Raw genomic sequence first — 13,434 nt, 5'->3', positions numbered from 1 at the left:
CACAACTAACCAACCCTACTCTTCCAACGCTTGCACTCCGATCTCTCTTAGGGCTAACCATACTTACGTTACTGGCTCTAACGCTCCTATCAACCACTCGCTCTGCCATTCGCCTTGGCCCTTCCAAAACTGTCTCCCTATAGCTCTTAAACTCTGGTATAACATCAGCCACTTCAGTCTTTATACTAACACTTCTACTCTCTTTCATACACCTATCCTTTCATTTGTCCATCGCATTTTCTCCTTACGTTTCAGATTCACAAACATACACACTCTCAGGCACAGTCGCCAACAACTTCCTCACTAACTCTTTACACTCATTTATCCCTTCGTCCCCAAACTTTTTCCTGGCTAATGTTTCCAACCTGCACACATACATCGACAACGACTCACCAACATTCATTCTTACCTCATCAAAACCATGTTTTCTCCTATCTAACACTACTCCTTATCCTCTTCGCCTGTTCCACAATCCTGGCTTTCACACTCTCATAAGGCACATTCCCCACACTCATCATTACCTCATACATATTCAACAAAAATCCCGTCAAAAAGCTACCCAACTCTCTTGCCCAGACTCTCTTGTTATCCCCATACTTTGCCTCACAATACCTTTCATATTCCTTAAAAAAATCCCCTATGTCCCTACTACCATATTCCTCATATTGTGCACATCTAGATATCTCTCTCATATATACAGCCATGCGTACTTCCCGCTCACTCTCACTTTTGCTACTAACATTCTGATCCCTCTTAACTTCGTCCGAATACAGCGAATCAACTTCCATACTAACATCCATGCTCCTGATTACGCTCTTCTTACCCTTCTTTCTACCCACCTGTTTCCACTCACCGCTATCCAAATCACTCTCAGCCCTTTCCCCAATGTATTCAGTCCTAGTCTCATCCTGTCCGTCATCCTTACTAACCTTCTTTCCCATAGTCGTCTTCTTTTCCTCAGCCCCCTTCTTATTCTTGTCCTCAGGTTTATCCTTATCCTGTCTCTTTCCCTTCTTTCCTTTACCTATCACAAACAAGTCACCTTCGTCACTCGTAGTTTCATCTACTCGCTCTTCCACAGTCTTTACCACTTCTGGCATATCACAAGACCTAGTAGGCCTACCTCCTACAGCTCCCTCTCTCATGAACCCCTTCATCATCTCCTGCACTGCATTCATCATCACTAAGAATTTTTCGTCCATTTTCTCAACCATTCTCTCTTCCGCTCCTTTCACTTCTTTCATTTTCACTTTTGCACTCCTTAGCATTCCTCTCATTTCCTCTAACTCACTCTTCAGCTCCTCACACTCTACCCTTAACCTCTCATTATCCACTTCCAATTGTCCTCGTACTTCCCTCTCCAACCTCAACTCCTCCTTCAGCCTCTCCACCTCACTCAATCCTTCCATCCCAAACTTTCTCACCACTCATACACACTAGCCTAGACCAATCATCCTGCAGCTGCCAAACCAGCAGTCCCTGTTCGGGCGCCAAAAAATAATGTGGCGGGATCATAAGCTTATGAGCAAGCAGCAAATCTCCCCCACATAAACTTAATCTGTCTGGCTACCAAACCCACCCTCAATCACACTTTCCTCTTTACATTACAAAATACAGCAGGACAATTAACCCATACCTACATACAGAGCAAAAAAAATACAAACAGGTACTCACCTCTGGCTTCTGATACTTAGGGCTAGGCTGTGCCGTCCAGTGGATATAGGCTAGCCGACACACAACCACCGCCGACAACCAAAAACAAACCAACCACCTGAGACCCACAACCCCACAACAACTCAAAAACCTGACAAATCACTGCAGACAAACACCAACAGCCTGAAAGAACACGACAACCACACTACTTCCCCCAGCACAACAACCCGCCAAAACCAACACTGCCCCAGCCACCACTCACAGACACCGGAAATGCACCACAAACCTCTTCAACCTCACCACAACCAGACAGACACATTCACAACAACTTCACAACCCAAAAATCTATCAAATAACACCAAAACAACTAAACACCAAAGGATAACTGCTGCCAAAACCGACACTAACTCCACCAGACGCCTCACTCCTTACGACTCTCGTAACAGACTTCCACTGACGTCCTACAGAGCGCCACAACAGTCATGCTTCCGACCGCCATTTAACCATTTCCATTCATTCTTCCACCAATCTCTCTCTCTCTCTCTCTCTCTCTCTCACACACAACCTTTGGAGATGTTGTCAAATATAAACTATCATTACTCCTCCATAGGGAGAGGGGTCAGAAGTTCTGCTCCTTTTAGAGTCCCCTTCCTTGCAAGAGAATGGGCAATTCATATCCTAGGGTACTCTGTGGCCTTTGAAGCTCCTTCCCTTCCAGAGCCCCTTGTGGCTGAGTTAGAACATTTTCTGGCTATTGTCTTTGTTCATGAGCTTAATTATCTATGGTAAGTGAGCTCAACTGCTTACTGGCATACTGTCTTATCTGTGGAGTGGGTGGGAGTGGCTCTCTGCAAGTGCATCTGTCAGTAAGGCTACCTTGGTTATATTTCTTCATGGTGTCTAGGAGGGAGAACGCAACTTAAAGTTTTCTTGCTGCCAGCTGATCCAACAAACTCCCTACCTTTCTGTTTTCACACCAGAGGAGATATTATATTCCAGAAGACTCACAATCTATTCCTCTCCAGTTAAGAGTTGTCAGTCTGTCAGCTGACTAATGACCTGCCCCTCAAAAGATTTTGACAGGAAGGCCTAGCTTTCATTGCTTTGGAGTCAGTGGCCATGACTGCCATTCTAGTAGTATCTTTTCTAGAACTGTGGCTAAATACACTAACTGATCTATCTGTGATGGGTCTTGCAACTCCAGATGAGAAAACTGTGTTTGAACTAGTGAATTTTCATCACTCTTTGTAGGTGAGATATGGTTCTCTTTCATTTCCAGACAGGTCTCAAACAGCAGCATCCTTGCCATTGGAAACAGCACAGTGCTAGGTTCTTCACTTCTCTCTCTCTCTCCTATGAAATGTGTGGGCACAACAATTGAGTTGAGAAGGGTAGACTCAATCCTCAATTGTGCTGTGTCATGTAAATCACCAGATAAGTCCTCAGGTCAAAATTGTCACCAGTAACAAGACTTTTTTTTTCTTCAGGTATTTCAAAGAAATGAAAATATCAAAAGCCAAGACCACCTGCACAAATTTCTTCCTCAAAGAAAGGGGTGAAACTCCCCAATCCTTTCATATCCCCTCCCCCACTTTTTTTCCCTACAGTCCCAACTAGCTGAGGAGGTAAAATAAAAAGGAGAAGAAGCACTAGCTGAGGTTTGCAGTCCCCCTCCTGCACTGCCAAGAGTAGGGGGCTGCTTTGCACACACTTGGGTCAAGTGGCAGGTGGCCTTGGGTGGTGTCTGTTCTAAGTAATGGGCACAGAATACCATCCTCTCCCAAACAGCCCAATTCACTTCCCTTTTTGCAAGCCAATTTCCCAGAAGGGCCCTGCCTTGGTGAAGCAGGTAAATGTAATGTTGAAGAAAGATGCTGTAGAGGTGGTGTAGTATCCATCTTTAGGCTTATACAGCCTGTTGTTCATTGTGGAGGAAACAAACAGAGGTTTGGAACTGATAATTGGCCCATCTCTCTTCAATAAGTATGTACAACAGACTTTTTCAAGATGGAAATGCCCCTTAAAGGGAGCCTTCATGCTATCAGTAGATCTTTGGGATGTGCATCGTCAGTTACTCACTCATCAAGATTCTTGGAAATATCAATGTCTTGTGTGTGGAGATATGGACCTCCAGTTCCATGTGTGGAGATATGGACCTCCAGTTCCAGGTGCTTTGCTTTTAACTGTCTACAGTTTTCAAGCATTCCAACAATGTTCAGTTTTGTTGTAGCTTGGGCCCATTCAAGGTAGATTCATCTACTGCAGTATCTCAAAGATTGGTTAATCATGGCCTTGTCAAAACAATGTCTGATTCAAGACAAGGACCTTATCTTGGCCTTCTGCATAGTGGTATATTGGAAGAAATTTTATCTATTCCCAAGCTACAACCAAAGATTTTGTGATAATGAAAGCCCTCCCAGTAAAGTCCTTTATAACCAATTTCAAGGAATTAGGAAGGCAATTCTTGGCCCCATTATCTCTAGAGAAACTCACTCTTCACCGTCACTGTCATTTATGGTTCCAATGACAGCTGAAACTGATTCAGTCAGTTCACCTTCATTCTCCCTTCTATCTTGTTTTATTGATCTGGGAGGTCAGGAAAGGTCTACAACAATGGTTAGATGACAGACATCTGGAAGGAATCCCTGTGTCCTCCTATCCAGATAATCTCCCTTTCTTGGATACTTTGAGGGGAGGATACAGGCTTACCTGAAAGTGAGTTTCATTTTTGGGTAGTGGACAATTGAGTGTTTTGAGTATGTTAGTTTGTGTGGTTAGCTGTGCTATCATTTCAAGAAAGCTGAAGGATCATTCTGTAGTGCTGATGAGTGACAACACCACAATAGTTACATCAACAAGCAATGAGGAATTATCTCAAACTCTCTGTCACCTAGCTGTGAAAATTCATGAGTGGACTTTTTGTCATTCAGTTCAGCTGTGGGCTACATACACTCCAGGCAGCCAGGATCAGGTGGCAGCTAAGGAGTGGTCTCTGTATCCGCAGGTAGCAAAAATACTGTTCAAGATATGAGGTTCTGCCCTTGATGTATATGTGACCAGCATGAATAAGAAACTGCCAGTCTTAAATTCTCTAATTTCAGATCCTTGGGTGTTGATTAAAATGCATCCTAGCATCCCTGAGACAATCTTGACATGTATGCAGTAAATAATCAACAGATTGTTTTTCACTCCAAACTTATGAATGGCTCTGTTTGCCCAATTTTGACTTCAGGCCAAATGGTAAGCAAATCAGCTTTCCCTACTGATGAAAACTCAGGAAGATCTATCCTTATGGCCCAGTCTTCTTTGTCAACCCCATGTTTGAAGGTTCACTCATTTTCTCTTCCATGTGGAGGCTATTCATCATATCCTGCAAAAGAGAGGGACTTTCTTGCTAGGCTGTACAGGAAATGTCAGGATATCTCTGTAAATCTTCCGCCAATGTTCACCAAGCAAAGGCCATTTTCTGTGATTGGTTTTTTACAGTAATACAATATACGAGCATTCCAAGATACGAGCCAACCTCCGAGCAAAATTTTTCATTGAGATACGAGCATGCTTACAGATGCTAATGCTAGAGGGCCGAGTGCTCGGGAGTGCTCTAAGCCCACTTCACTTGTTCAGTTCACATGTTCGTCGACTTCCATACACATCTGTGTTGTGTTTGCGTTATTTACTTGATTTTCACTGTACTATTTTGAACATTTCGAACATTCTTGATAATAGTGATGGGTCCTAAGAAAGCGAGTGGTAAGGTTGGCAGTGAGAAGAAAAAACGAATGATGATGCTGGAGATGAAGCTTGAAATTATAGAGAAATATGAGCCTGGTGTCTTTGTGAGTCAGTTGGCATGCGATTACGAGCGGAGTATGTCGATGATATGTACAATCCGGAAACAGAAGGATGCTATCAGTAGCAACGAGAGGTTGAACTGGAGGAATTCAACTCTTTTTAATGACACTTGCCTGACTCATTTCCACAGCATCTTGAAAGAGAGGCAGAAACAAAGCTCCTTAGATTGGTTTTTGTTTAAAAGGCTGGCGGCAAGTGAAAGTGAAAGTGAGGCAAAAAAAGCTAAGACAAGTGAAGAACAGTAAATAAACACAAATTGAAAAAAGTAATAAAGAATAAAAAGTAAAAAAAAAAGAATTAAGCTAAGTTCAGTTAATTATAAGTTTAGGTGTTACACTGTGTGTAAAGAACAGTATTAAATATGGTACTGTCCAACTCTCTCGCCCTCCCTCCTCCTCCGCACACTGCCGTTAGCCGCCATCGTCTGCCTCGAAGGTAAGAACTCATAAGAAAACCACATTTTATTTCATATCAGCCAACGTGGAACCAGAGAAATTTATTTCTGGTGAAAGAAATTATTTCTCAATATAATGTGGTTCGGATCCCACAATAAGCTGGAGGTCCCGTTGCTAGGTAACCAATTGGTTCCTAGCCACATAAAAATATCTAATCCTTCAGGCCAGCCCTAGGAAAGCTGTTAATCAGCTCAGTGGTCTGGTAAAACTAAGATTTACTTAACTTTATATTTCATATCAGAGTAATCATTTACTATATCGTTTTGTGTGTGTACAGTATGTCTATACAGTATAGCAATTAAAAGCATGTTTTTTTCATTGTTATTATCATTGATTTTGGTGATTTTAGAGGGCCGGAATGGATTCATTTTTTGTCAGTTATTTTGTATGGGAAAAATTGAATTGAGATACGAGCAAATTGACTTATGAGCTCGGTCCAGGAACGAATTATACTTGTGTCTCAAGGTATTAACCAGATGTGTCCCCTTAATCCATTCAAATAGCAGGTAGCAGCTGATTCATGTTCCATCACTGGTAGGTGTTTATGGACCTTGATTTATACTTGAAGAGTACAGAGGGTAACTCCATTTTTTTGGTTTCTCCAGTTATTACTGCTATTGGTAAACATAAAGTAATGTTTGAATGTGAAAAAATTAATTTTATTTAAAAAGATGTAATTTGTACACTAGGGAAAAACATTATTAAAAATATGATAAGTAGTTTAACCCAACCACTGGTACGTGTAATCTTTTAGAGCAACAGTGGAGGTGTTTTTATTGCAATCAAGGTTTTATATAAGTAACTTACCCAGTACATAATTACTTAGCTAGGATTTTATACTCGATGGCAGCTTGAATTTTGAGGTAGCAATTCTTTTTTATATGTAGGTGACAAGACTCCACTCACTTTTGCAGGTAAGAGAGAGGAACAACACAGCCAAGAGCTCAATTTGTTTCTTTCTTTTGTAACGTCCACACGGTGTTGACAAAGCAGCTTGGTTTGTTCATACGCTAACAAACCTTTGGTCTTAACAATTGGATAATTTCTAGTGCCCAGCTGGTTCTGGTTAAAAAACAGTTGAAAGCAAGGAATCTTGTGATATCTGGCAAAGCATGCGTAGATCGGGTGAAGAATGATCAAAGACCATTCACCTACGCCAACGTGTTCGTCTTTTCTTAACCGCCTTGGTGAGTGTAGTGGTTAACCTCTCTTGGCCTCTACCCGGTTCATTGCCTGTTTCGCTTGTGTTTAGTGTGTGTGTTGGCTGATATTATGGCTTCTTCTGCTCCTTCTCGGCCTCGTCAACATGTGAGCCCTGGAGTTCCAGGTTTTCCGTGTTCTTGTTTTTTGGTTTTGGCGGCGACCGATCCCCACATCACATGTAGCAGGTGCCATTTTAATTTTTGCACTATAACGGAATGCTGGGCATGGCCTAAAGAGCAGTGGAAGTCATTTTTAGCAAGAGAGAGTGTTGGAGGGTTTTGACTCTTCCTTCTTGGGAAGGTTTTTCACCTCTTCCCGATGCTTCGTCTCCTGCAGTATCAACCCCCATAGTAGTGCTGTTCCTGTGTCTTCTTCCTTTTCTTCTATTGATTCGTTGCGGGAAGTATCAGGAGGCACCAGGCTAATTTTTGCAATGTTGCCCCCTTCTTCTTCGGGAGTTAATTTGATTCCCGGGAATGGGGAGGCTTTTTCAACATTCTTATTTATTCCAGAGGTGGAGGCGTCCAAGATGGCAGCAATTTGGAAGACGCTCGGGCTTGGGGGTACCCCGTCCTTGGAGGGGTTGCTTGTGCACTTTTTGGAGGCTCGCTGCCCCCCCTTCTCAGGTGGGCCAGACCATCCCCCCTCCTCCCAGCCTCGTCTTCGTGGGTAGTCGAGGTCAGCCATCTTGTATTGCTCTGCCAGTGACTGTTGCCGCTTCTTCAAGTCGGAGGGAAGCTGTGGCGTCAGCCCCGTTGATGACGTCACAGGATACGTCGTTCTGTATTCCTCTGCCAGTGGTGTCTGATTCCCCTTCACACCGAGGGGAAGCCGTGACATCATCTCCACTAGTGACATCACTCTCAGTCATCTCCTCTGCACTGCCTCTCTCAGTTGTGACATCATCTCTACCGCCCAGTTCGCTACATCTCCCATGTCATCGGAGCCTTCTCTTGCAGATCAGTCTGAGGTTATATGCCAGGCAGTGCTTAAGAGATTGGACTCTGTTTTGGATGATAAGTTGGATGCCTTGTCAGTTGGGAGGATTGGAAGGGAACACGTTGCTTCGTCCCCGCCTCCTGCAAAGAGATCGCATAAGTAAGGAACCTGTACTCTCTTCCTTTCCCTCTTCCCCCTCTATGCCACATCGGCGTATCAAGTGTTGAAAGGCCAAGGACTTTGCTCTTTCATAGGCTCTTTGCCTACGAGGGAGGAACAGTGTGGACATGTTCTTGAGAGTGTTGGTGTTTCGGAGAGTGTTAGTGTATCTTCCCTTGTGTAATCTGCAGCAGCTGCTTCGTCCTCTGTATCAAATCGCAGCCTTGTTCTTACCTCCCCCGTCTATGCACATCGCGAGTGTGTTGCAACCTCCCCTGTTCATGCACATCGCGAGCGTGTTGCAACCTCCCCTGTCCGTGCACATGATGCAAGTGCTCCTTCTTCTCCAAGGCCTATTCGTCACCGTAAGGATCTCAAGGTGCCTGTCAAGAGGTCGAAGGTGGTGAGCGCAAAGTTGGTGCAGCAGGAGTGTTTGCCTGCCCCTCTCACTGATGCTTTTAAGAGTTCGATTCTGGAGGACTCTCCTTCGATCTCGAGTGCTTGGGACTCCTCTCCAACTCACGTTCGTAAGTCTGCCATGGCCATGACCATTCTACGGACATCTTAACGAATCATCTGTTGGAGGAGAACACAGTGATGTTCCTAGTGTTATAGTGGGTTTGTCTCGGGAGCCGACGCGTGGACCCAGCTCAGACAGGTTAGTTGGTGTTTCAGGCTGTTTGGCTTCTGATCCTACCATTAATTTTAATGAAGAAGGTGCCTTAGAGGAGCCTACACATCTTTCTCGTCGTCAGTCTACGTTGCCGGAGCAAGATGAGGGAGACACACACGAGTTTTTTGTCTTCCTTTTCGGAAGTTGTTGATCTCATTCATGGGTTCAACAATTTGGAAAGTAGGTCTCAGGCTCAGTCGTCTTGCACTCCTTCTCACTTGGAAACCTTGGTGGGAGCAACACAGGATCCCATATCATCTTTTCAACTTCCCTTGTTGGGGCACGTCCAGTCGGTCTTGCATAAGGTTAATGCCTCTGTTTTGGACCAGGATGGTTTGCTTCGCTCTAGGAACTGCCAAGCTACTACCCCCGGCACGGGAAGTATTATGCTACGAACTCTACTTTTTTATATCGCGCTATCTTAACCCAGACGTCATTCGCCTTAAACCGGGATTGACTTTGGAGCATGTGAGGTCGGTGGCTCTGTCTTTTTCTCCGCAGGATGCCTCAGCATTGGAATCTATGGCAGCCTCCATGTTGCAGACAATTTCTTGGTTGGACTTCTGGTCTGTGCTCATTGCCAAGATAGCTTCTGACAGGTCCCCAGAAACGTTGGTGAGTGCATCCTCGCTTGCCAATCTGTTGCAGTCCGGAGGCAAGGTGTTTTCGTATGTGGCTCACCTCAGTGTTAATTTGTGGGCCAACCTTCTGCTGATTAGAATGCAATAGACTGGCGTCGGGTTGACACCAAAGACAGACTGGTGCACCAGGCCGTGTCTAAGTTGGAGTCTCATTCTCTGAGATGTCCGGCTCCTCTTCCCCCCCCGTCCAGCAGCAGTCAAAGAAGATCATCGCCTGGTAAGCTGTCGAGGAATTCGAGTTTGTCAGGGCCTTCCTGGTCAACCTAGCCTAGTAGAGGATCAACATCCCTTTCACTCTCATTCCTTCAAGTCAAGAAGGGGCCCAAGGGGCAGAGTTAAAGGGGGCCGTTGGTAAGTTAGGTGCCTCTCCCTTTCCTGTGCCATGGGGGGGGCAGGGGGGTGCGTGGCAGACCATTGGGCCAAGTGGCAGAGTTATGGGGCAGAGAAGTAGGTGGTAGATGTCCTTCAGGTGGGGTACCTACTGCCATTCGACTTCTCTCCTCCTCTGTTGGATAAACCGCAGCTCAGGAAGGCATATCCTCCAGATTCTCTGAAGTTCTTGGCTCTTCGGGAGGAAGTGCAGAAGATGCTGGACAAGGATGCGATAGAGGAAGTGGTCCATCCGTCTCCAAGGTTTTACAGTCATGTCTTCTTGGTGCCCAAGGCGTCGGGAGGATGGAGACCTGTGATCGACTTATCCACCTTGAATCACTTCATCAAGAAGACACGGTTCAAGATGGAGACCCCGCGTTCGGTGCTGGCAGCCGTGAGGGAAGGCGACTTCATTCTGTCGATTGACTTGAGGGATGCATACTTCCAAATCCCTGTTCATCCAACATCCAGGAAGTTCCTTCGCTTCTCTCTTGGGGACAAGGTCTTCGAGTTCAAAGTCCTATGCTTCGGGCTGACAACAGCCTCTCAAGTGTTCACAAGGGTCTTCTCTCTAGTCTCAAATTGGGTCCATGTTCAGGGGATCCGTTTGCTGAGGTACCTCGACGATTGGCAAAGAACAAAAACCCATCACAACCTTGGCCTCATTAAAAATTTAACACATGTTTTAGGGACAGAAGAAGAGGAAGTCCCTCTGTGCCCATTGAGGACCCTTAGGTATTACCTACAACGAACCAAGAAGATTAAAGGACAGTCTAGTAATCTGTGGTGCTCGGTGAAAAATCCCTCTGGACCCTTGTCAAAGAAGTCATCTCATTCTTCTTAAGGGATCTTGTTGTAGAAGCACAATCCCAGATAGTAGAGAATGACTTCCCAGTCTTGAAGATTAGAACACATGTCAGGGCAGTTGCTACATCAGTAACTTTTAAACATGACCTTTCTTTCTCTTCCATTCTGCAAGCAACGTATTGGGGATGCAAATCAGTGTTTTTTCACGCATTATTTGCAGGACATAGAGGCAGTATATGAAAACTTTAGTACCTTAGGACCTGTGTCTATAGCTGGCATAGTTAGGGGAGGAAGTCTAACAAGTACGTATCCCTTCCCCTTTCTGTCTCCTTGCCTTGGACATGGTGTTGAATCCTAGGGGAGCCTGGGGTGTTACAATGTATCTGGAGTACCCACCAGTTTTAGTGTTGGGTAGTGGTGATGTTTTTAATTATATGATGTAGGTAACAGCATTGTCTGGTATTTTTTGTATTTTGGCACTATGCCCTGAACAGGGGCAAATGTGTATGCTTTGTTGGCCTTTGGTAATGACCTCGCTGCAAAGCTAGATGCGCTCCATGGCTGTATCACCACGCTGCTACAGGTTGAGATGAGCTCCAACCATCTCTCTCACCAGGTTAGGATACAACAAGCATTGTTTCAATGGTAGCCTATCCTCTATTTTCGAATTTATTAACTTTATTAATGTGTTGGGCTTTAGTTTTGTCCATGATTCCCCACCTCCTTTCAGTTTGGAATCGGCTAAGTAATTAATTATTGGGTAAGTTATTTATATGAAAATGACATTTTTATGATAAAATAGAATTATATATATACAGGCAGTCCACAGTTATTGGTGGGGGTTCCATTCTCAGCAGGGTGCTGATAAGTGAAAACTGCCATTATCGGAAATGCTGCAATTTATGCAAGGTTTGGTCAATTGCACCTCTGTTAGGTATGTTATGGTGCCATAATTATTATCAGCACCTTATGGTGCCAATAACCAAAACTTGGCCTGTTATGGCACCATAAATCGCCGATTTTATGGCACTAGACAAGTGCCATAAAACTGGATCGCCATTAACCAGTCTGCTGATAACCGGGGACTGCTGTTAATACATAGCAGTAACCCAGTAATTATGGATGGAGCCCACTCCTTCCTGCACATGAACAGTTAAACATAAACAAATTGAGCTCTTGGCTCTGTTGGTCCTCTCTCTTACCCAGAAAGTGGGTGGGGTCTTGTCACCTACATAAATAAAAGAAACTTTACTATGGAATTCAAAATTCAAGCTGCTGATGAGTAGAAACTCTTAGCAAGTAATTACTGTGTAAGTATATATAAAACTTTATTTTTTCATAAAGATGTAATTATTTTAACATCATGTAAGAAACCTGGTAATAGCTTTATCATAAATATACCATTGTTGAGGAAAAAGAACCCACCCCCTGTGCCATTTTTTCTGAAAGATAAATGATTTTAGATGATATTGACATCCAACTGACTTGACTTCATGAGAATTTGATTGTTTCACCATGTTAGATATTGAATGGGAGGATGTAAGCTAAGCTTGACTTCTTGGTTGACAGGAGGTCTCAAATTGGAGTGATTTGTAACCCTAACATTAAGTATTTAGGTAATTCCTTCCCCTGATAATTGAACATTATTGGTTTATATTTATTTTGCAATTTTTGTTAAGTTTACTTTTTGTACCTGTACATTTGCAGGGAGGTGATATGGCTTTGTCAGAGCTACTGCAGGTTTTAGAATCTGCTTCACTCCTTCCTCATCATGTCACCACCTTTATGACGGCTTTGCACCAGGTAAATATACCACAGCTTATTGGATTTAAAAAAGATATGTTTGTGGTGCTAATATCTGATGAAAATATATATGCACAAAACTTGATTTCATTTGTATGTAACCATGAGAGAGAGAGAGAGAGAGAGAGAGAGAGAGAGAGAGAGAGAGAGAGAGAGAGAGAGAGAGAGAGTTGGTTATGATACTTTGTTTTCTCAAGCAGTTTTCCTATGTTGTGCTAGAGACTTCCAGTTTGTTGCAAAATGAAGGTAAATGAATAAATATTACTAGAATATAAGAGGTTTTAGCTTACAATTGGTCGTTTTTTTTCTTTTTTTTTTTTTTTTTTTTGACCCATTTTCGGTAGTCAAAGTTGACCGAAGGTTGAAATTTTGGCACTTATCTTTATTTATATGAAAATATTTCAAAACTGATAAAAGCTATAACCATGGGTTGTTTTTAGTTGTATTATGCATGAAATTGCACACATTTTCATATATAACTTTATGTAACGGCTAATTTAAGATAGTGCAAACAATCGCATGAAAAAATTTATGACTTTGTAAGGAAAAAGTTTTTTTTCATAAATTCACCATAAATCAAAATATTGTGCTAGAGACATCCAATTTGTTGCAAAATTAAGGTAAATGATTGAATATTACTAAAATATAAGAGATTTAGCTTACAATTGCGTTTTTCGACCATTTCGGTAGAGTCAAAGTTGCCGGAAGGTTGAAATTTTGGCACTTATCGGTATTTATATGAAAATATTTCAAAACTGATAAAAGCTACAGTCATGAGTATTTTTTTTAGTTGTATTCTACATGAAATTGCACACATTTTCATATATAATACTCCATGTAACGGTTAATTTAAAATGGTGCAAAAATTATGTCAAAG

The 13,434-nt window shown here is 43.1% G+C and overlaps 1 protein-coding gene across 1 annotated transcript in view; it reads left to right on the top strand.

Moving 5' to 3' along the window:
- The window catches only part of LOC135206170 (anaphase-promoting complex subunit 5-like), a 621,184-nt gene that overhangs the window by 311,369 nt on the left and 296,381 nt on the right, over positions 1–13,434 (top strand). Inside the window, exon 3 of the mRNA XM_064237464.1 lies at positions 12,462–12,557. Within this exon, the coding sequence (XP_064093534.1) occupies positions 12,462–12,557 (96 nt within the window). The remainder of the gene's footprint in view (positions 1–12,461; positions 12,558–13,434) is intronic.

This window comes from Macrobrachium nipponense, chromosome 29 (genome assembly GCF_015104395.2).
Source record: "Macrobrachium nipponense isolate FS-2020 chromosome 29, ASM1510439v2, whole genome shotgun sequence".
In the NCBI taxonomy this organism is placed as follows: Eukaryota; Metazoa; Arthropoda; class Malacostraca; order Decapoda; family Palaemonidae; genus Macrobrachium; species Macrobrachium nipponense.
This window is presented reverse-complemented; position numbering and strand designations above follow the sequence as displayed.